At 38.3% G+C, this 21,820-nt stretch overlaps 1 protein-coding gene across 2 annotated transcripts in view; it reads left to right on the top strand.

The window, feature by feature from the left end:
- The window catches only part of GPR19 (G protein-coupled receptor 19), a gene marked incomplete at its 3' end in the record, with an annotated part of 41,432 nt that extends 19,823 nt beyond the window's left edge, over positions 1 to 21,609 (top strand). For both annotated transcript variants that reach the window (XM_081309833.1, XM_081309834.1), the window contains one exon: positions 20,340 to 21,609. In XM_081309833.1, the coding sequence (XP_081165959.1) occupies positions 20,362 to 21,609 (1,248 nt within the window). In that variant the 5' untranslated portion in view covers positions 20,340 to 20,361. The remainder of the gene's footprint in view (positions 1 to 20,339) is intronic.
- Between the last annotated feature and the right edge of the window lie 211 nt (positions 21,610 to 21,820).

Raw genomic sequence — 21,820 nt, 5'->3', positions numbered from 1 at the left:
CAAAAGCAAGGTGCTAAGCAACTCAGTGAGACCCTGTCTTTATTTTTTTATTATTATTTTTAATTTTTGTTATAGTTGTAGATGGATAGAATGCCTTCATTTTATTTGTTAATTTTTATGTGGTGCTGAGGATCAAACCCAGTGCTTCACACATGCTAGGCAAGCGCTTTGCCACTGAGCTACAGTCCCAGCCCAAGACCCTGTCTTTAAATAAAATACAAAATACGGCTAGAGATGTGGCTTAGTGGCCAAATGCCCCTGAGTTCAATCCCTGGTACCAAAAAAAAAAAAAATTTTAGGGCTGGGTATATAGTTTAGTGTTAGAGTGTTTACCAAGCATGTATGAGGCCCTGGATTTGAGCCTCAGCACTGCAAAAAAAAAAAAAAAAAAAAAAAAAAAAAAAAAAAAAAAATTAAAAAAAGAGCCGGGAAAGGTGATGCATACCTGTAATCCTAGCAGCTCAGGAGGCTAAAGCAGGAGGATTGCAAATTCAAAGCCAACCTCAGCAAGCAACTTAGAAAGGGCTGGGGCTGGGGGCTGGGGCTGGGGCTCAGCAGTTGCACACTTGCCTGGCATGTGTGAGGCACTGGGTTTGATTCTCAGCAGTGCATATAAATAAATAAAGTAAAGGTCTATCAACAACTAAAAAAATTTTTTTAAAAAGGGAGGGGGTGCTAGAGATGTAGTTCAGTGGCAAAGCACCCTGTGTTCAAATTCCCAGTACCAAAAAAACAAAACTGAGAAAGAGTACATTTTTTTCATATCAAATACAAATATCGTACTCAAAACTTTGGAAAATATAGAGCAGTATAAAAGTATAATGAAAATAAAAATTTGTTATCACTTTGTCACCTAGAAACAACTACTACTAAAATTTTAGCGTATTTCTTCTCAGCGTTTTTCAATGCATATAATGATAACAAAACCAAACATTTGGTGTATACCTGTTTTAGACGTTTTTCTTAGCTCCTTTATTGCTAATTTATTTTATTCTTACAGAAAATCAATAAAGTGAATACTGTAATTTTATTGGTGAAGACACTCAGTAAGCGCAAAGATGTTAAGTAACTTGCCAAACACTACCCAGATTATAAGTAGCTTGAAGCCAAGACAGGCTGGCTCTAAATCAGTGTCTCATCTTCAGCACTGTTGGCATTATGGGCAAGGTAATTCTTATTATTGGGAATCTGTCTTATTCATTGTAGAACGTTTAGCAGCTTCCCTGGCCTCTACATAGCAGATGTCAGTAACTTGCCCCTTCCAACCAAAAATGTCTCCAGATGTTGCTAAATGTCCCCTGGGAGGCAGTTAGTTATTCCAGTTGAGAACCACTAGTGTAGATCCCATGTTCTCAGGTACTATACAACATTTTCATAATTAAAATGCACATAAATTTATTTTCTTCTATATCAAACTAAATCTTCCAGTTTGGGTGCAGGCTATGAGACCTTGTTGGAATGTCAGTGGCTTTATAGATCATAGGTGGGAGATCAGTTACCTCCAGGATAAGCTCATTAATAGACTCCTGCATCAGAAGCTGGTCTGGATTATTCCATAGTTTTCCAGTGGGGAGAATAGCTAGGTTTCTACTTTTATTACCTTTCCCTTGTTCTCTGTGCTAAGCACCTTAGCTTTCAAGAATTCAAATTTCAGGGACATAGTTATATTATACCATCCAAAGTGTCAAAATGCATTGCTTACCATCCAAAAGTGTCGAAATGCATTGCTATGTCCAGTAGATATCTATTGTAAATAATTGCTTGATAATAACTAAAGTACTAAAGATTATTAATGATGTCTTCCTTTTTTTCTCCCTAGTACTAAAGATCAAACCACAGCTTTGTGCATGCTAGGCAAGCTCCCTTCAGCCCTTTTTAAATTTTGTTTTGAGACAGGGTCTTGATAACTTATCCAGGCTGGCCTCAAACGTACAATCCTCCTCTCTCAGCCTCCCTAATAGCTGGGATTACAGGTGTGTACCACCAGGCCCAGCTAATGATTTATTTTTTCTTAAATTAATTGGAATAAATTTAAGAATATCTACATAACAATTTTATTTTATTTTTAATTTAATTTTATTTTTTACACAAATTGAGTACAACTTTTCATTTCTCTGGTTGTACATGATATAGAGTTGCACCATTTGTGCATTCATATCCATAGAGGGTAATAATATCTGTCTCATTCCACCATCTCCCACCACCCCAACAATTTTATTTTTCACATGATTTCTTAAGTGGAAAATTAAAGGGTCAGAGTTATAGGTCAAGCTCTTGGAGTTGCATGTAATTCTGGATATATCTGTGAGTGTGTATCCCTCTTCTGAACACATTTGTCATGTGAATTTCTTTTCTTTTTTTTTTTTTTTTAAGAGAGGAGAGAGAGAGAGAGAGAGAGAGAATTTTTAATATTTATTTTTTAGTTCTCGGCGGACACAACATCTTTGTTGGTATGTGGTGCTGAGGATCGAACCCGGGCTGCACGCATGCCAGGAGAGCGCGCTACCGCTTGAGCCACATCCCCAGCCCCTGTCATGTGAATTTCTGAAAAAGAAAGGTTAGCAGTTGCTGATTTGGGTGAACCATTAATGATATGCAAAAACAATTGAAATAAGCACTGAAAGATGATAATAGTAACATATTAACTTATACAATGTATAAAAGTAGGCAGCATAAAATATATATATTTTCCATGTGACATATATGAAAATACATGGTCAGCCATATTTTCAGGGACATCTGATATCATTTGTCCATGGAAAATACTTAATACAAAATTAAATCTTGAATTTCAGTTTCATGAACTTGAAGACAGTTTTCTAGAAAACCCTGATTCAGGACAGTGGTGCAGATAAAAATTTACACAGAGTGCTAATGTTAATATGATGTGAAGCAAGTGCTTAGTAGCTTTCTGTTCAGTGCTTATACTTGTTTCTTAATGAATCCTTTACCTTCTTTGTAAAATACCATTGCCTTTCCATGTCCTCAGTTTGTATATCCTTGCATTCAACCAACTGCAGATTGAAAGTACTTCCCCCAAACTAGGCCTGGTGGTATATGCTTGTAATACCAGCTCCTGCAAAGGATCATAAGTTCAAGGACAGCCTGAGCAACTTAGTGAGACCTTGCCTCGAAATAAAAAATGGGGGCTAGGAATGTGCTCAGTGGTAGAGTGCCCCAGAGTTAAATCCCCACTACTACAAAAAAAGAAAAAAAACAAGGAAAATAATCCCCTCCTACCAAAATTGTGTCTGTATGAATATATACAGACTTTTAATTGTCATTATTCCCTAAATTATACATTATAACAACTATTTACATAGCATTATCAGGTATGTAAGTAATCTAGAGATGGTTTAAAGTACAAGAAGATGTGCGGAGGTTACGTGTAAATACTACATCATTTTGTATAATGGACTTGAGTTTCCATACATTTTGGTGTCTGAGTGGATCCTGGAACCAATTCTTTCCCCTTAATGTTGAGGGACAAGTGCAGCTGTAAATCATCTACCAGATAGCTCTTTGCTTTGAATGTAAGGAGACTGGTCTTTGCTTCGATATCTCCTTCAATTTAAGTTGTACTAGTTGAGATGTTGATATTAAAATCAGAGTTTGGAAATGAAACCAAACATTACCTCCAAAGAATCTGGTTGCCTCTCTTAACTGAATGAGCACGCAACAGCTGTTCAAAAAAATGTTGTGATGAATTAAATTATTTTTTTGTGAGGTGTAAATTCCTTGTCCAAATTGTTTCCTTTGGAATTTAAAAGACTCCTTGCTGGGACGAGAGGCATGGAATATTAATAGAGGACAGACAGGTGTTGCAGTAAATGTTTCCTCCTCTGAAAGGTTTGGTATTAGATGGAATGAAAGCAAACATGGAGGGGCTGGGGATGTGGCTCAAGCGGTAGCGCGCTCGCCTGGCATGCGTGCGGCCCGGGTTCGATCCTCAGCACCACATACAAACAAAGATGTTGTGTCCGCCAAAATAAAAAATAATTATTAAAAATTCTCTCTCTCTCTGTCTCTCTCTCTCTCCTCACTCTCTCTTTAAAAAAAAAAAAAAAAAAAAGAAAGAAAGAAAGCAAACATGGATCTTCTAGGACCAGACCACATCTTACAGGAATATTCAGTAGAGATTGTTGACACATCTAGGATAATTATTGAGGAAGCCTGGGCTGGACTCTAGGTAGGAGTCATCTTTCCCTTTGAGATCCATGCTGTCAATCTTGGGTATTGAAAGAGCCCAGCTTCCCATCTCCTGTCATCAAATTGTACTCACATAATGAGCTCTCTGCTGGATGCTTGTGGTAGGTTATAAAGTAAAGAGTGTATGTTGCTTATTCCAGGTAGCATTGAGCCTAGAGCTGAAATGACCTTAGAAATCATCTAGGCCAACTCAATTCATATTTTAGACATGGCAGTGAAGATTTAGAGAGATTGATTTACTTAATGATCCTTATGCTGATATGAAAGTAGGAGTAGAATGTCCTGACTTGTGTAGTGCTTGTGGTCAGAATTAGAACCCAGGTTTTTTAGCCTCCAATCCAACATGCAAGGTGAAGTAGAAAACACTATCTATACTCTTTAAAGTTTTCAGGTTTATAATACCATTCCAGATGCTGGTGGGGTAATTGAAAGTAATAGAATAGCTGGAATGAATTTTAATTTTTACACTCAATTATATATTAAGAAATGCTACATTGAATTAGGTTCTATTGCTGTTATAAGAAATGAATACAAATCTGGTGGTTTAGAATGATACCCCTGTATTATTTCTCAGTTCTATAGGTCCAGAGTCTGGGTGGGCTTGGTTGGTTGCTCTGCTTAGAATTTCAAAGGACTAAAATCAAGATGATAGAAGAATTGTGATCCTTTTTAGACATTCTAGGAATGACTTCCCTTCCAAGGTCATTCAGGTTGTTGTCGGAATCTAATGACGTGTGGGCCCTATCCGACATTCCCCACTCCTCACCCCCCACCCTATGGATGTCAGTTGGAAGCCACCCACAGTTCCTAGAGACTCCCCCTTGTCTTTGATGAGGACTCCTGAATCTCAGAGTCAGCAGCATTATGTCAATTCCTTCTCCTGCTTGGAATGTCTTTCTGACTTCTGCTTGTACTACATCTCTCTGTTACTAGTCAGAAGCTAAATTCTCAGCATTTAAGGGCTCATGTGATTAATTATAATTTAGGATAATCTCATTTTAAGGTCCATAACCTTAATTATATATGCAGAGTCCCTTTAGCTATTTAACATAGCAAATACACATACATGTTCCAGAGATTGGAGCATGGACACCTTTAAGGGGGCCATTTCAACCTACTATACACATGATTTCTTTTAAAATTAATGACAAGGTTCCATTCTACCAGACTAATAGGAAAGTTCAGTGATGAACTTTACTAGGATTCCTTTCTCTTCCTAGGTCCTGGGCTGCTTACACAGGACAAAATACATGGAGTGATCCATTGGATACCCTCTGATTATGATAGAGAAGTGATTGCGGTCTGAGCTAGTGTGGGACCTTGAAGGCTTCTGGATCTGTTGCTTCAAGATTGCCTTTGTGGGCAGGCAGACTGTTCCCAGCCAGGAAACTCCATGTCTTGGATCAGCCTTCAGAGCTGTACTCCTCCGTTATCTTCTGCACTGGCCTGGTGCACAGTGAGGAGGTGAAGCATGGGTCCCAGGCCTCTCCTTAAAAAACAACAACCACTACCTTTACCAAGATATGATTTACATACCATAAGATTCACTTATTTTATTATTTTTTCTTAATATTTATTTACTTGTAGATGAACACACAGTATCTTTATTTATTTTTATGAGGTGCTGAGGATGGAACCAGTGCCTCACACATGCGAGGCAAACACTTTACCAATGAGCTACAGCCCCAGCCCCAGATTCACTTATTTTAAATGTTACAAGTCAATGATTTTTGCTAATCATGCAGAGTTATATAACTATCACCACAATTCAATTTCAGAACATTTCTATTATTTCCAAAAGATCCCTTGTGCCCATTCAGGTCTGCCTTTTCCATGAGTCCCAGGAGCACAGTCACATTGCTCATTCAGAAGTACACATTTCCCTTCCCCTCCTCCAAGAAAACTCTCAGAGAATTTAGCTTCCAGAAAATAAAAGCCAAGGAAACTGATTGTCTCAAATCCAGTGATAAAACTCTCCTATAAGGAAAGGCAGGGCTTAGAATCCAGGTTTATTCTCAGAGTGGGATGGGGGTCGAAGTCCAGCAAGGAACACAGCACACCTCAATATCTTAGTGATTTATCCATCCTCTAGGATGACAGAATCCTCACAGTGCACCTAGTAGGTAACCTCTGACTTCACTGAGAGTGATCTACTGGTGAGAAAGTCAGACTTCCCTGTTTTTCTTGCTTCTTTCCTCTTCTAAGAAAAAACTAAGATATTCTTCTCTTTCACATACATGATCTAAAGGGGACATAGTGTGGCATGGGATGGGAGGTTCAGGGAACCACTTGTCCAGGGTCAGCCATGCACCAGGGCTTTGCATCCATTGTTCCTTCTGCCTAGAATGCTATGACTGACTTCTTGTCACCTATTCAGAGAACCTGCCTTTGACCTCCATATCTAAAATAAAACCTTGTTCTAGAGGCAAGTAACAGAAAACTCTTAAGCCATAGTGACATGTGCTGGTTATTTAATGAAAAAATCTGGAGGTATCACAATGTCAGGCCACTGTGTGATATTTCTGGGAGTCTCAGGAACTGAACTCATAAGATACCACCCAGAGCCCTTACAACTTCATGCAAAGTTTATAAAGCATGAGTGGAGCAGCCAGTCCCAGGAGAACACTCCCCACATGCCTCTTTCCTTTCACAAAGAAAAAAACATTTTCCCAAGACCCTCTCAAGACCCTTCCAAGACACTTTCTCTAGATTCTGGCTGATGTTGATGTGACCATACCTAGCTGCAAAAGATGGTGGAGAAGATTTTATCTTGTCTTGTCAGTCTCTACAGTGAGAGACAGTCAAGGCAGAACTTGGAAATGGCCACTAGGCAACCAGACAACCATGTGCTATTTCCTTTCTCATCAGTTCTTGGTTTTTCATTCTGCTTTATTTTTATCCATAGCACTAACCAGTTCCGAATTAGTAATTTTTAAATTTAAATTTATTTTTAAGTATACATAAAAACAGAATTTTTGCATATTAATGGAGTACTTTGATATTTTAATACACGTATACATTTGTGTAATGTTTCAGTCAGGTTGCACATAATCTGTCTCCTCAGACATTTATCGTTTCTCTTTGATGAACACATTCAAATTCCTTTCTTCTAGCTTTTCAAAATCTGTGGTATGTTTTCGTTATCTATAGTCACCCTATCAGAATTTCTTACTCCTATCTAACTGTAACTTAGTACCCACTGATCAACCTCTGGTCCCTACTCATCTCAGCCTCTGGTAACTTCTATGAGATAAACTTTTTTGGTGGTATCAGGGATTGAACTCGGAGGTCTTTAACCATGAGCCACATTCCCAAACCCTTTTTATGTTTTATTTAGAGACAGGGTTTCAATGAGTTGCTTAGGGCCTCACTAAGTTGCTGAGGCTGGCTTTGAACTCTTGATCCTCCTGCCTCAGCTTCCTGAGCCACTGGGATTACAGGTGTATGCCAACACACCTGGCTGAGATAAACTTTTTGAGTGATGTTTTAGTCAACTTTTCAGCTGCTGTGACTAAAGGACCCACCAAAACAATTGTAGAGCAGGAAAGGTTTATTTAGGGGTTCAGACATCCCAGTCCATAGAAGGCTGGCTCCATTACCTGGGGCTCAAGGTGAGGCTGATCGTCATGGTGGAAAAGTGTGGTGGAGGGAAGCAGCTCACATGATGATCAGAAAGCGGGGAGGGGGGGGGCTTCACTTGCCAGATACAAATATATACCCCAAAGCCATGCCCTCAATGTTCTACCTTCTCCAGCCACACCCTACCTGCCTTCAAGTGATTAATTGACTGTTAGAGTTAAGTTTTATTTTTTGGTACCAGGGATTGAACCTAGTGGCACTTAACTACTGAGCCACATCCGCAGCCCTTTTTATTTTTTTATTTTGAGACAGGGTCTGGCTAAGTTGCTTAGGCCTCATTAAATTGCTGAGGCTGGTTTTGAACTTGGATCCTCTTGCCTCAGCCTCACAAGTTGCTGCTGCTCTGTTTCTCCTCCTCCTCCTGCCCCTCCTATTCCTCTACCTCCTTATTCTCCTTCTTTTCTTTCTTCCTCTCCTTCTTCTTATCCTCCTTCTCCTCCTCCTCCTCCTCCTTCTTCCCCGCTCTCTTCCTTCTTCATGATTCAGTCTTACGTAGCAAGGTGTATGTGTCAAGGAATTATCCATTTCTTCTAGGTTATAAAATTTGTTGGCATATAGTTGCTCAGAATAAGCTGTAACGAACCTTTGCATTTCTATACTGTCAGTTGTATTGTCTCCCTTTTCATCCTTGATTTTATTTATATATGTCTTATCTTACTTTTACTTAGTATAGCTAAGGGTTTGTTGATTTTGTTTCTAAATATCCAGCTTTTTGTTTTGCTGATCTTTTGTAAATTTTTTATTTTATTGTTATTATTATTTTAGTCTCTATTTACTTTCGCTCTGATCTTTATTGTTTCTTTTCTTCTACTAATTTGGGGTCTGGTTTGTTTTTGTTTTTCTATTTTCTTAAGATGCAGTGATAGGGTTTTTGTTTTTGTTTTTGTTTTTCTTTTTTCCAGTACTGGGGATTGAATCCAGGGCCTTAAGCATACTAGGCAAGCACTATATCACTGAGTTACATCCCAGGGCAAGTTTTTATTTTATTATATTTTTATTTGTACATGACAGTGGAATGTATTTTGACATATCAGACATACTTGGAATATAACTTCCCATTTTTGTGGTTATACATGAAGTGGTTACACTGGTCATATATCCATATAAGAACATAGGAAAGTTATGTTTGGTTCATTCTCGTGTCTTTCCTATTCTTATCCCCCTCCCTTCCCTTTATTCCCCTCCCTTTCCTTTATTCCCCTTTGTTTAATTCAATAACTTCTCTCTCTCTCTCTCTCTCTCTCTCTCTCTCTCTCTCTCACACACACACACACACAGCTTATTGTGAGTTAGCTTCCGCATATCAGAGAATTTTTGCATTCTTCCTTGACCCATTATTTTTTCAAGAACAAGATAATTTCCATGGAGGAAGAAAGGAAAGAAATAAATACAAATTAAAAGACAAACAAAAAATCCTCTGTACTTGCACTCTATCCTTACCCACACTTTGAATTTTTCGATGGCCCATTTTATATCTTATTATATTGTCTATCTCATAACATTACTGCAGTTATTCTAATCATTTTGTTTTTTTTCCTTCATTATTAAAATGTACATGGTTACATACCATATTTACAATATGAGAATATTCTGAATTTGTCTATATAGTTATTCATATTAGTAAGTTTTGTATCATCCAGAATTTTCTTCTTACTCATTAATATCTCTTTCAGTTCAAAGAACTTCCTTTAGCATTTCTTGTTAAAATGGTCTGGTGAAGTTACAGTCTCTCCGTTTTGTTTGTCTAGGAATGTCCTTATCTCTCTTCATTTCTAAAGGATATCTTTAGATATGGTACTTTTTTGGGGGTACCTTGGTTGGCAGGATTTTTTCCTTCAATCTGTGAAATAATTTTGCCACTCTATCTTGCCCTACAAAGCAGGTGAATTGGGAAATCCTTAAGTGTTGCTTATTTCTTTTCTCTTGCTGCCTTGAGAATCTTTTCTTTGCCTTTAACCTTCAAGAGCTTGGTTATAATATGTCTTGGGGTAGACATGGTACAGTTGAATCTGACTGGTGACCTTCTTTGACTTCCCTGTACTAAGATATTTGTATTCTTCTTTAGATTTGAGGATTTTTTCTGTTAGATCTCTTTGAACTAGCTTTCTACCCCTTTGACATCCTCCTGTCACACATGAACCCCAATAACCTGAATATTTGCTCTTAATGCTGTCCCAAATTTCCATAAACTTTCTCTATTCCTCTCATTTTTTCCTTCAGCTTTGTATTTTCAAATAGCCTGTCTTCAAGGTCACTAATCTTATATTTGATCTGTCCTGCTATTGTTTTAAATTTCTCTTAGTATATTTTTCAACTCAAGGATTCCTGTTTAGTTTTTTAAAAAATTGCTTCTATTTCTCTGTGAAGTTTGTCTATAAGTGTATTGACTATTGACTCTGGACTAGGTTTGTGGCTTAGTGATAGAGCACTTGCCTAACACATGTGAGGCACTGGGTTCGATCCTTAGCACCACATAAAAATAAGTAAATAAAATAAAGGTATTGTGTTCATCTATAATTAAGAAAATTAAAAATAGAAAAGTACTGAATCATTTCTCTGTATTCTCTTGAAGCTCTTTGAGGTGCCTTAAAATAGCAGTTTTATTTTATTTTTTATTATTATTTCTGGTATGGGGAATTGAACCTAGGAATGCTTTACCACTGGGGTACCTCCAAGCCCTTTTTTTACTTTTTATTTTGAGACAGGGTCTTGCTATTGCTTTGGGTTTTGCTCAATTGCTGAGACTGGTCTTGAACTTGAGATCTTCCTGCCTCAGCCTCTCAAATTACTGAGATTATAGTCATGCACTACCACTGACCCAGCCAAAACAGCAATTTTCAATTCCCCATTTAAGAGATTGTCTATCCTGGTTACCATTTGTTCAGTTCCTAGCCTTATTTTGATCATTAGGTGAGGTCATGGTTCCCAGAAAGAATTTTTTCCCCTGAAAGTTCTTAATGCTTATTAGTGTGTAATATTGTCCACACCGGACATAGTAGGTATTTATTTAAATCTTTATAATCTGGCTTTGTGTTTAGCCTGTCTTTCGGAAATTCGTGCAAGATGCTATATTCTCTAAGCCTGCAATGGCTTCCTCTGTTTCAGCACTAGATGGTGCTCTACATCCAGGTTTATCACAGCCCAGTGTTGGTGTGTTGCCACTGTTTTAGCACTAGAGGGCAATCCAAGGTGAGGTTTGCCCCAAATCTGCAATTGTTGTTATTCAACATAAATTGGGGGAAAGGTAATCAGTCCATCCCTATAAGCCTCTCTCTGGGGCTAGGATAGGCCCAAATGCCTCATCACCGTCACCAGCCTATGGTCTTGCACCAAGGAATTCTGTCCAGTTCTGGACAGAATCAATGTGGATGGACCAGCCCCAGGCTCCTGTGACCACGAATGCCACAGTGCTATCAGACCCTGAGTCCAAAACCTGCTGAGACCAGCCTATCACTAGACAGGTTAGTGTGTTTGTCCCTATGTATTTCAGGGAAAAAAGGCCTCAGAGATCACTATTGATAAAATGTAAAAATGTTTGCTCTTTAAGAAGCATTACATAAAGGGACCTTGACTTCAAAAGAATGGTGCTGTAATTATGACAGGTTGGAGGAATAGGATTTTCCTAGCTACATGAAATCATGCCATGGATGCTGACCTTGTTTATTTCTGATATTTTAAGATATTGTGAAGACAAAGAAGTAAAGGTGGTAGAAAGAGTACTAGTTCCTTAAATCTAGATATCCAGAATTTCTTACCCAGGAATGTCCATTGGTTGTTGTGCCTATCTTGGAAATTAGAAGAGGCTCATTTGAAAATCCTTCTCTGTTCAAAAAATCATGTTCTCCTTGAAAGTGTAACCATTATCCAAACAAGGAAATGTACCCAGACTCATCTGGGGAAACTGCTTGATCCTAATTGGGAAACTGAATGCCAGGTGTGGTGACACACACCTGCAATTTCAGCAGCTTGGAGCTGAGACAAGAGGATCATAAGTTTGAAGCCAGCCTTGGCAACTTAGCGAGGCTATAAGCAACCTAGCAAGACTCTGTCTAAAAAATAAAAAGGGCTGAGGATGTGGCTCAGTGGTTAAGCACCCTTAACACATTTAACTTGGCATTCTGTATTTTATCTGGCACATGCATCTGGGTAGCACATGGTAAGAACATGTCTTGGCCTCAGGGGTCTCCTGTTTCCCTGCTATAGTCAAGCTGGTGGAGTTCAATCCCTGGCATGAGGGAAGCTGATTAAAAAACACAAAGCCAGAAATGAGGGAAGCTGATTAAAAAACACAAAGCCAGAAATATTATGGAGGAATACTTACAGTTATATTACATAAAAGGAGGAAAGAGAAAAGAGCATCCAAGAAAATTCCAGGTATATAAGCCTGTGACACTAGGAGTATCGGGTGGTGGAGGAAAGCTCTGTTTTCAAAGCACTGAGGTATTCTTTTGCAGTTATTCAAAATTATATAGTGAAAAGAATTTAAGCTGAATGGATTCTATATACTTTTGAAAAAGATATTCAATCCAGATATATTACAAACTTTAGCATATAATGCAGAGAAAGTTTGATCTAGCTAATATGTCACTATAACATCAACTCTACCTTTGAGAAAGTTAGCATTTATATATTTGGGCCTCAGTGAATTTTTTCTGCTTAAAAAATATTGTAATTAATTATTAAGTACTCAGATCTCTTCACAAAAGACAGTTACCCTTAACAAATCTAAGTTATGGGATTTAACATTGTCACAAAGTGTTAATTTTTAACACTTTGAAGCACTTTCTATGTGCTATCACAGAGCTAGGTGATTCAAAGCCTATACAAGTATAATACTTATTATTTTATTCATACCAGGCAGATTTCTATATTATAACTTGCTTAACTCTTGAGCATCTTCTCTCATTTAGTTCACATAGTAATCAAATGAAACAGGAACCAATCTCATCTTATAGCTAAGAAAACTGAAGTTCAAGAGGGGTAAGTGACTTTCCCACAGTCTCATAGTGAGTAAGTGACACAGTATAATTTGTACTTCAGCCATCTTGATTTTGAAGTCTACATACACAGCCACTTTGCAATATACCTGTTGTTCAGCAGAAGATTATGTTCTGGGTGCATAAATAAAAATACAGGATAGCTATTAAATATTCTACGGGACATGCTTAGCTAGAAAATGATATGAAGTTCACATTTAACTTGGCATTCTGTATTTTATCTGGCACATGCATCTGGGTAGCACATGGTAAGAACATGTCTTGGCCTCAGGGGTCTCCTGTTTCCCTGCTATAGTTAAGCTGGTGGATACTTGGTCTTTAAGTAGTTCTATAAAACAGTTAGCTCAGTATCCCACACCAAAGCCTTAGCTCTTGACCAGAAAGCAAGACAGCATCAGGAAGCTTCTGAAGAGCCTGTGTGGCCTCCCAAGCCATGTTAATTTCATGGGTGCATATAAGTTCAGAACTGCAGGATTGGTTGCCCTATAAACCCTGATCCCCTGGAAGTGGTGTGCTGATAGATGTTTAATAACTGGCTCTACAAAGAGAAGACCCCTGCTTTGTGGTGTTTTGTCTATTTCCCTGCTTTGAACATTCCTATCATAGCTGATTCATGATACCAACATGATGTCATTGAACCTGAGTTGGAAAGAAGTGTGTATAGGAAAGAAGTGTTTGTGAATCTTCACAATTTCAGGAGGGTAAAAATCAGTTGTTAGGGTTTTTGAGTCTTTAAAACAAACAAACAAAACCCTAACCAGGCTCAGGGGAACCCCATGTAAACCAAAGGCAGCCCACTACTGCTACAGGCATGTTTCTCTTTTTATGTGCAGGCAAGCCAAGCCTAGGTAACAAGGAAAGGTTTAATAAAAAATATCTACCACCATATAATTTTTAAATAAAACAATTAAGTTATAAAAAGACAGTTTCCTATGTAGGTAACATCATTGATCAAACCTTTTCCTCTTCAATTCAAACTGAAGTCTGGAGCTCTGCTTTCATTCTGTGTTTAAAAGACAAATTAATCATCAGTCATATATTACATTTCCAACGCTCTTACACCCTTTATTCTGAAGAAAGGCTGTATCTCCAGACCAATGTGTCTGTTGCACTCTTGATGCTAAGCCTCCATGCAGTATGTGGTGGGAGTGACTTTTTTTTAAGTGTTTGCTGTGTCACATATTTCTGAGCTGGCATATTGAACAGATGTATCTGTGGGTAGGAAGAGGCTGTGGGGAATAGCTTCATATTCCTATGTTTGGATGAAGAGTCCAGAAGGACCTACCCCTGTATGGCCCATTTGACCTTCTGAATTCGGATCAAGCCCTTTGTGGTCTCAGTGGACATGAAGCCCTGATGACAGTTAAGGACAAGGCAGTCTTTCCAACCATATGACCTGAGAGGAAGAACTTTAGGCTTTTAAACTTGTAAAACAGAGTAATAACATTACCTACATTGAAGCATTATGCATAAGAAATGCCTGATCATAGTAATATTAACTCTGGGTGATACCAACATTATACCTACCGTCATCACTGTAATTAATCTTTCTGTTCTGCTCTATAGTAAATAGCATTATGTATCTGCTTAGGTCTAGTAGATACTTCCCATTCTATAGAAAAGGTTTCTTTTTTAGCCAGTCCCTACAAAACAAATGCCCAATATCTTCTCTGATATAAGGGTGGTGACTCAAAATAGAGTAGGGAGGAAGAGCATGAGAAGAAGATTACCACTAAATAGAGAAGAAAGGTGGGAGGGAATGGGAGGGAGAAGGGGAATTGCACGGAAGATGGAAGGAGACCCTCATCATTATACAAAATACATGTATGATGATGTGAGGGGGAAGAAAAAAAAAGAAAGAAATGTGTCACATTAGATTGGGTAGAGAGAGGTGATGAGAGGGGAGGGGAGGGGAGGGGGGATAGGAAGGGCAGCAGAATAAAATAGACACTAGTATTGATGTATGTATATACGTGGCCGTATAACCAATGTGATTCTGCAACCTGTACACTAGGAAAAATGAGAATTCATACCCCATTTGATTCAAATGTATGATATGTCAAGATCATTGTATTGTCATGAGCAACTAATAAAAAAAAAAAGAAAATGCTTCTTTTTTAAAACTGTAAAAATTTTCACATAAAAATTTTATGTGTGGTGCTGGGGTTGTGGCTCAGTGGTGGAGTACTTGCCTAGCAAGTGCAAGGTGCTTGGTTCAATCCTCAGCACTACATAAAAATAAATAAATAAAATAAAGATATTGTGTCCAACTACACCTAATTTTTTTAAAAATTCTATGTATGTATGTATGTATATATTACTAGACTGGGGATGGACCCCAGGGATGCTCCACCACTGACCTACATCCCCAATCCTTATTTTATTTTGAGACAGGGTCTTGCTAAGTTGCCCAGTCTGGCCTCAAACTTCTTATCCTCCTTCCTTAACCCCTCCAGTAGCTAGAATCATAGGCATGTGCCACCATGCCTGAATGATATTAAATTTTTAAGCAAATCTCAGAAATAAGAATGGTCTTCCAAAATGGTGAGAATGTTTGTGAATCTTCACAACTTCAGGAGGATAAAAATCATTTGTTAGGGTTTTTGAGTCTTTAAAACAAACAAAGAAAACCCTAACCAGCAATTGGTACACAAAGTCAGGAATAGCCCTTAGCAGAGCACAGAGTTTGTCATCTGTGCCTCTCTTTTCCTTTTTCCTCCCCTCCCTCTTATATTAGCTTCCACTCATCCATTCATTCTGCCAGCTAGCCATAAAAAGTATGATTTTCAAAAAGTTAAAATTGTGACTTTTTAACAAATACAGAATGAATATATATCAAAGATTTATTAACTTACTACTGAAAGAATCAATGAAATAATAAGGCTGGTTCCAAGAACCTTTTAAGAGATATTTATAGTCATTTTTAAAAAAACATTGTTAGTATAAAAACAATTTCAGCTAAGTAGACATAAGTTGGTTAATGTCCTACAAGGCAATAAGTTCATTAACTTTGGAGTCATTTTTTATGCAAAAATCAACAAGTTGACATGTAATTTTCATAGTGTCTATGTGCTGGTTGAATAGTAAATAGCAAAACAAGCACAGACTCATTTTTTTCCAGAGGATTAATAATCCTGAGGAAGGCCCATTTAAGAATGTCTCATAGAGCTGAGGGTGTGGCTCAGTGGTAGAGTGCTTGTCCAGCATATGGAAGTCCTAGGTTTGCCAGGGAACTGTGTGGGGTGTGCATCCCAGCACAACAATACCTTTGCCATCTTTTCAAGTATTGGATAATTTTTATTAACATATGTGCCCATTCATATGTTTAGTGAATCTTTATTAGTATCTAAATATCCCAGGGATATAGAGACAAGGCATAATCCCTGAGAGACTTGTAACCTAATGGAGGAGACAAACGTACAAAATAAAAATTATAATATCAAGTGATGAGGCCTAGTAACATCTCAGGCTCCCCAAGTTACCTGATTGCAGAGGCCTACCTAGCCCCTAGTTCTGTACCCATCACCATTTTCTCCACCCATATATTAAATACATCTCTTAGAGTATGGATAGATAGTAATATAATTTAATAAGTGATTGTACTTTTAGATAATATATAGAGATTTAAAAAGGCCTTCAGTCCTCTACCTAATGGAGTATGATACATTGGCAGTCTCAAAACTGGCTGTGAACAGTAAGTCGGAGCAGGAAAGAGATGAAGAATTCTTGTCACTCCTGAAATGACCACATATGGGTGGCTCTGTGATATAATTGCTAAAGAGCCCTTGTATTTCAGAAACACTCCCTGGAAGAATGTTTGTTTCCAAATTGATAGAGCAGAGGAGGCTTTTCTGAAATTTTACTTTGGAGCCTTAGAATTTAATATAGCAGACAAGTTTCCCTGGGAGTGGGAAACTCCCAGAACCTGTCTGAGGATACCTACCTACCTTTCTTCTCCTTTAGATGAGGCTTTGGCTTCATGTAGCTGCTGACCTGGGTGACTTAGATCACATCTGCCCTGCTCTTATCAGGAGTCATGTTTTCCAATATCACTGTGGTCATCAATGTTTCAGCTTCCTGAGAATGCACAATTATTTTCTATCCGGTTTTTAATTGTCCTAGCAGAGCCACAGAGAATAAGGAGTCATTTATTTTAGTTCTCTGTCCTTAAGAATCCAATTTACTAAATATTTAATAAGCAATTACTAATGTAAAGAACTTCAGTAGAAGCTGTAGAGAACAGAGACAGAATAACACCTCCTCCCCCATGAGCCAATAGTTCAGTGGGGCAGACAGAAACATGGAAATAATTGTAAATCAGTGATTCTTTTTGTTTGTTTTGTGGTACTGAGGATTGAACCCAGTGGTGCTCTATCACTGAGCTACACCCCCAGCCCTTTTTATTTTTTTTATCTTGAGACAGGGTCTTGCTAAATTGCTAAGTCTGACCTTGAACTTGAGACCCTCCTTCCTCAGCCTCCCAAGTAGCTGGGATTACAGACATGGGCCACTGTGCCCAGCCCCTAAAGCAAAGATTCTAAAATGTGGCTGCACATTAGGATCACCTGGGGAACTTTGGAACATCCTGTAGTCCAGGTTGCATATGATACCAGTTAAATTAGAACCCTGGAGGATGGGATCCAAGCATCAGTATTTTTTAAGGCTCCCTGGTAAATTTCAGTTTATTGCTAAGCTAGAGTGAAATAAACTTGTAAAATGTTGCAGTAAGGCTCAAATCTCAGCTCCTTTGTGAAACCTTTCCTTTCCTACCCCAAAATTGAGTCTATTTTTTCTGTTTCTTAGCTCCTTGTAAATATGTCTGTTTTTAACAGTTAATTATAATTATTTTCAAATTGTTATAATATGACAGACTGATTATTTTAAAATATTTTTTAGTTGTTGATAGACTTTATTTTATGTATTTATATGTGGTGCTGAGAATAGAACCCAGTGCCTCATACATGTCAGGCAAGTGTGCTACAACTGAGCCACAACCCCAGCCCCCGAAGACCGATTATTTTATAATGCCTTCCTAATCTTTGTTTCTCTAATACCAAGCAGTTTCTTAGTTTATTGAATAAATAAACAGAGCTGCAGCAATTTAGATAGAGTCAGAAAAGTTGTGCCACCATTAGGGAGCCCTGGACTCAGAACTCCTGTGACTTTGTTTTGAGCATCAGGATCCTGGCTTCTAGGTGCTGGCTGGGGCTGGAGAAATCAGCATTCTCCATGCGGTAAAGCAGCTGGAGAAAATGATGGCAGGAGGCCTCTCAAGGCTTTAGCTGTAGCAGTGAACTTGAGTTTCCTTTGCAGAGTCTTGCTGTGAGAGGAAGAGAAAATGGAAGTTCACTGATTTAAAATATGTATGTGTCGATGAAGGAAAAGTGCCAGTGCCACTGACTCCTGTGTTATTATTGTTGTTTAAGGCCTCAGCCATTAAAAAAAAAAAGCTTTAAGCTTTAAGTCTTAAAAAAAAAAAAACTTTTTGTTTTTTGAAATTCTGAAGGTTGTACAAATATGAAAGTTAAAAGATCATTTTCACATAAGAGGGGGGTCATGCATTCCAGGTTTTCTAGAGCATTACTAACTTTAAAGTATGTGTCCTGTTTTGACACTTTATATCCTGATTTTGTAATATGGAAAATATTGGTTGTGCCTAACACAATTATTATGTGTCAGTTAAAATTATTTTAAAGAAAAAAGACCTGGCCAACATGTAGAAGGAGGCATTAGGGCATATGGGAGGGGTATGGTTATTAGACTGGGTAGGGCAGAACATAAGGCAGAAAATAGGAACAGTTATTGGCATGGGAACACTCTTTCTTGGCGTGGAACTTCACATCTTGACAGAGATACCTTAAGTCAGTCCTTGAGGCTTGTGGGTCTGCTGTGAGATAAAGAATATTTCTTAATGCCATAAGAATTAATTCATCAACAAGATAACAGTTGGACTTGGTGGCACATATATATAATCCCAGCTATTCAAGCAGCTAAGGCAGGAGGATCACAAGTTTAAGGCCAGCCTCAGCAACTTAGCAAGACTGTCTCAAAATAAAAAATAAAAAAACTGGGGTTGTGATTCAGTGGTAAATCATCCTTGGGTTTAATCCCCAGTGCAAAAAAAAAAAAAAAAAAAAAAATCTTCCAAGGAAAAAAATGTGTCTCTAAGAAGAGTTCCTTTATTAAAAACTTCTTTAATCCTGTCTTTCATTCCAGAAATGTTTCTTATGAGGTATAGTCACAGGAATCCACCAAGAGGGAAAATAGTCCCCACTAGTGCCTATTGACAGAGCCACGTCCCCTCATGGCACAGGCTGGTGGACTCTGTACAACAAACACGGGGGCTGTAACCCCACATGGGCCTTTTACTTTTAATTGGTAAATTTTTGAAAACATCTGTGTTTATCTTTACCTCTTACCGCAATAATCATAGTTGCTATAGTTTTTGTGGGTTCAATAGTTGTACTTTCTCTTTCTACTTAATTCAGACCAAAGTAAACCTTTATACTCCAACTATGACTAAAATCACTTCAATTTTAATTGACCCACAATTATTGAAATTCTCTTGAACCTATTAGAAAGTGTCAATTTTTTTCTCACTGGATGATACAAAAAAGTATAAAATAAAGGCTAGACTTTATAATATTATTTTATATCGTAAGGATCATAAGCTTTTAAAAGTTGTTTGAGAAATGTTAACAATTACATTGTGTTGTTTTGAATTGTCTGTCTCTGGTAATCTGCTCATGAGAGGATGTCTCATATGTTTTTCAGTTTGTATGTTCTTTCATGAAGCAATAACAACACCATGACATCAAAGTAACGTCATTGGTAGGTAGCACACTGTTAGTACACGAACTGCATCATCTTCTGGAAAAGGAAGCTGTTTACAGATGTCATTAAATTAAGAGCAGTGCTGACTGTTCCATGTGTTACCATAATGTTTTTCTAATAGAAGGTTTGCAGTCAGTAAGGGCTCTTCCATAGCCAGACAGTCTGTTTTCACAGACTCCTATTTGCCTTTTCCACAGCCAGTGTCTGTGTTTCCTTCTGCCCAAGCTTTTCTCTCTTGCAGCTTCATTGTGTGTTATGACATCTAGGAACTTGTCACCTGGTTGGCCAGACTTCCAACACTTCTTCAGCTAGTGGTAACAAACTTACCATGAGCCAGATTTGAGCTCCCCAACCCTCTGTGAACCCTCAGTGGGTGAAGGAGACAATGACATGTACAGGGATAGGGTGTGACATGAGTTCTACCACATCTGATTAAGGGTCAGAATGGTGAGTCCAGAGAGAGCCTGAGCTCTTTCTAAAATGAAAAAGAAATGGAGGGGGCGCAGCAATTCTTCAGGTAGTAATTATGTTTTCCTGCTAGTGCAGAAGCCCCGCTCATTGACAGATGATAACCAATCTGTCATAAAACTGTTAGTTTTAGTAGTCAGTCTATATTGACACCATTTTAACAGGAGCCCTCATTCTTCTTTTCTTATCCAGAACTAAGAGAAAAAAAGTGAGTATGGTTTTTGCTCACAGAATGGATCACAGCAAGCCACCTATGGTTATTCCTACACCTCTGGTGTCCCTCCAGAACCACAGCTGCACTGAAACAGCCATGCCTCTGCCAAGCCATGACCTGATGGATTTATATGAGGAGCCCAACTGGATGAGCAACAGAACAGACCTTCAATATGGACTGAAACCGGGGGAAGTGGCCACAGCCAGCATTTTCTTTGGGGCTCTGTGGTTGTTTTCTATCTTTGGCAACTCCCTGGTTTGTTTGGTTATCCATAGGAGCAGGAGGACTCAGTCTACCACCAACTACTTTGTGGTCTCCATGGCCTGTGCTGACCTTCTCATAAGCGTGGCCAGCACTCCATTCGTCCTGCTCCAGTTCACCACTGGAAGGTGGACATTGGGTACCGCAATGTGCAAGATGGTGCGATACTTTCAATATCTCACTCCAGGTGTCCAGATCTATGTTCTCCTCTCCATCTGCATTGACCGGTTCTACACTATTGTCTACCCACTGAGCTTCAAGGTGTCCAGAGAAAAAGCCAAGAAAATGATTGCAGCATCATGGATCTTTGATGCAGCCTTTGTGACCCCTGTGTTCTTTTTCTATGGCTCCAACTGGGACAGTCACTGTAATTATTTCCTCCCTTCCTCTTGGGAAGGAACTGCTTACACTGTCATCCACTTCTTGGTGGGCTTTGTGATTCCATCTGTCCTCATAATCTTATTTTACCAGAAGGTCATAAAGTATATTTGGAGAATAGGCACTGATGGCCGAACAGTGAGGAGGACAATGAACATTGTCCCAAGGACAAAAGTGAAAACAGTCAAGATGTTCCTCATTTTAAATCTGTTGTTCTTGTTTTCTTGGCTGCCTTTTCATATAGTTCAGCTGTGGCACCCCCATGAACAAGATTTTAAGAAAAGTTCCCTTGTTTTCACAGCTATCACATGGATATCCTTTAGTTCTTCAGCCTCTAAACCTACTCTGTATTCAATTTATAATGCCAATTTTAGGAGAGGGATGAAAGAGACTTTTTGCATGTCCTCAATGAAATGTTACCGAAGCAATGCCTATACTATCACAACAAGTTCAAGGATGGCCAAAAAGAACTATGTTGGCATTTCAGAAATCCCTCCCATAGCCAAAAATGTAACCAAAGACTCAATCTATGATTCATTTGACAGAGAAGCCAAGGAAAAGAAGCTTGCTTGGCCCATTAACTCAAATCCACCAAATACTTTTGTCTGATTTCTCAGAATTCTTTCAATTATTGTTATGTGTCAGAGATTAAAAAGCTTTAACTATAAAGACAAATTTTTTACATTTTTTTCACTCAGCTGAGTTATTTTGTAAAATGTACCCATTTATTGGTTATACTTGTGGTTTTTATTCTAGTTGCTTTTTTTAAAAATTATTTATTTATTTTAATTAGGTATATATGATGGCAGAATGCATTTTG

Source organism: Spermophilus citellus (genome assembly GCF_964194105.1).
Source record: "Spermophilus citellus genome assembly, chromosome: 10".
NCBI classification, from domain to species: Eukaryota; Metazoa; Chordata; class Mammalia; order Rodentia; family Sciuridae; genus Spermophilus; species Spermophilus citellus.
Note: the sequence above shows the minus strand (reverse complement) of the source record. Positions and strands in the feature narration are given on the sequence as shown.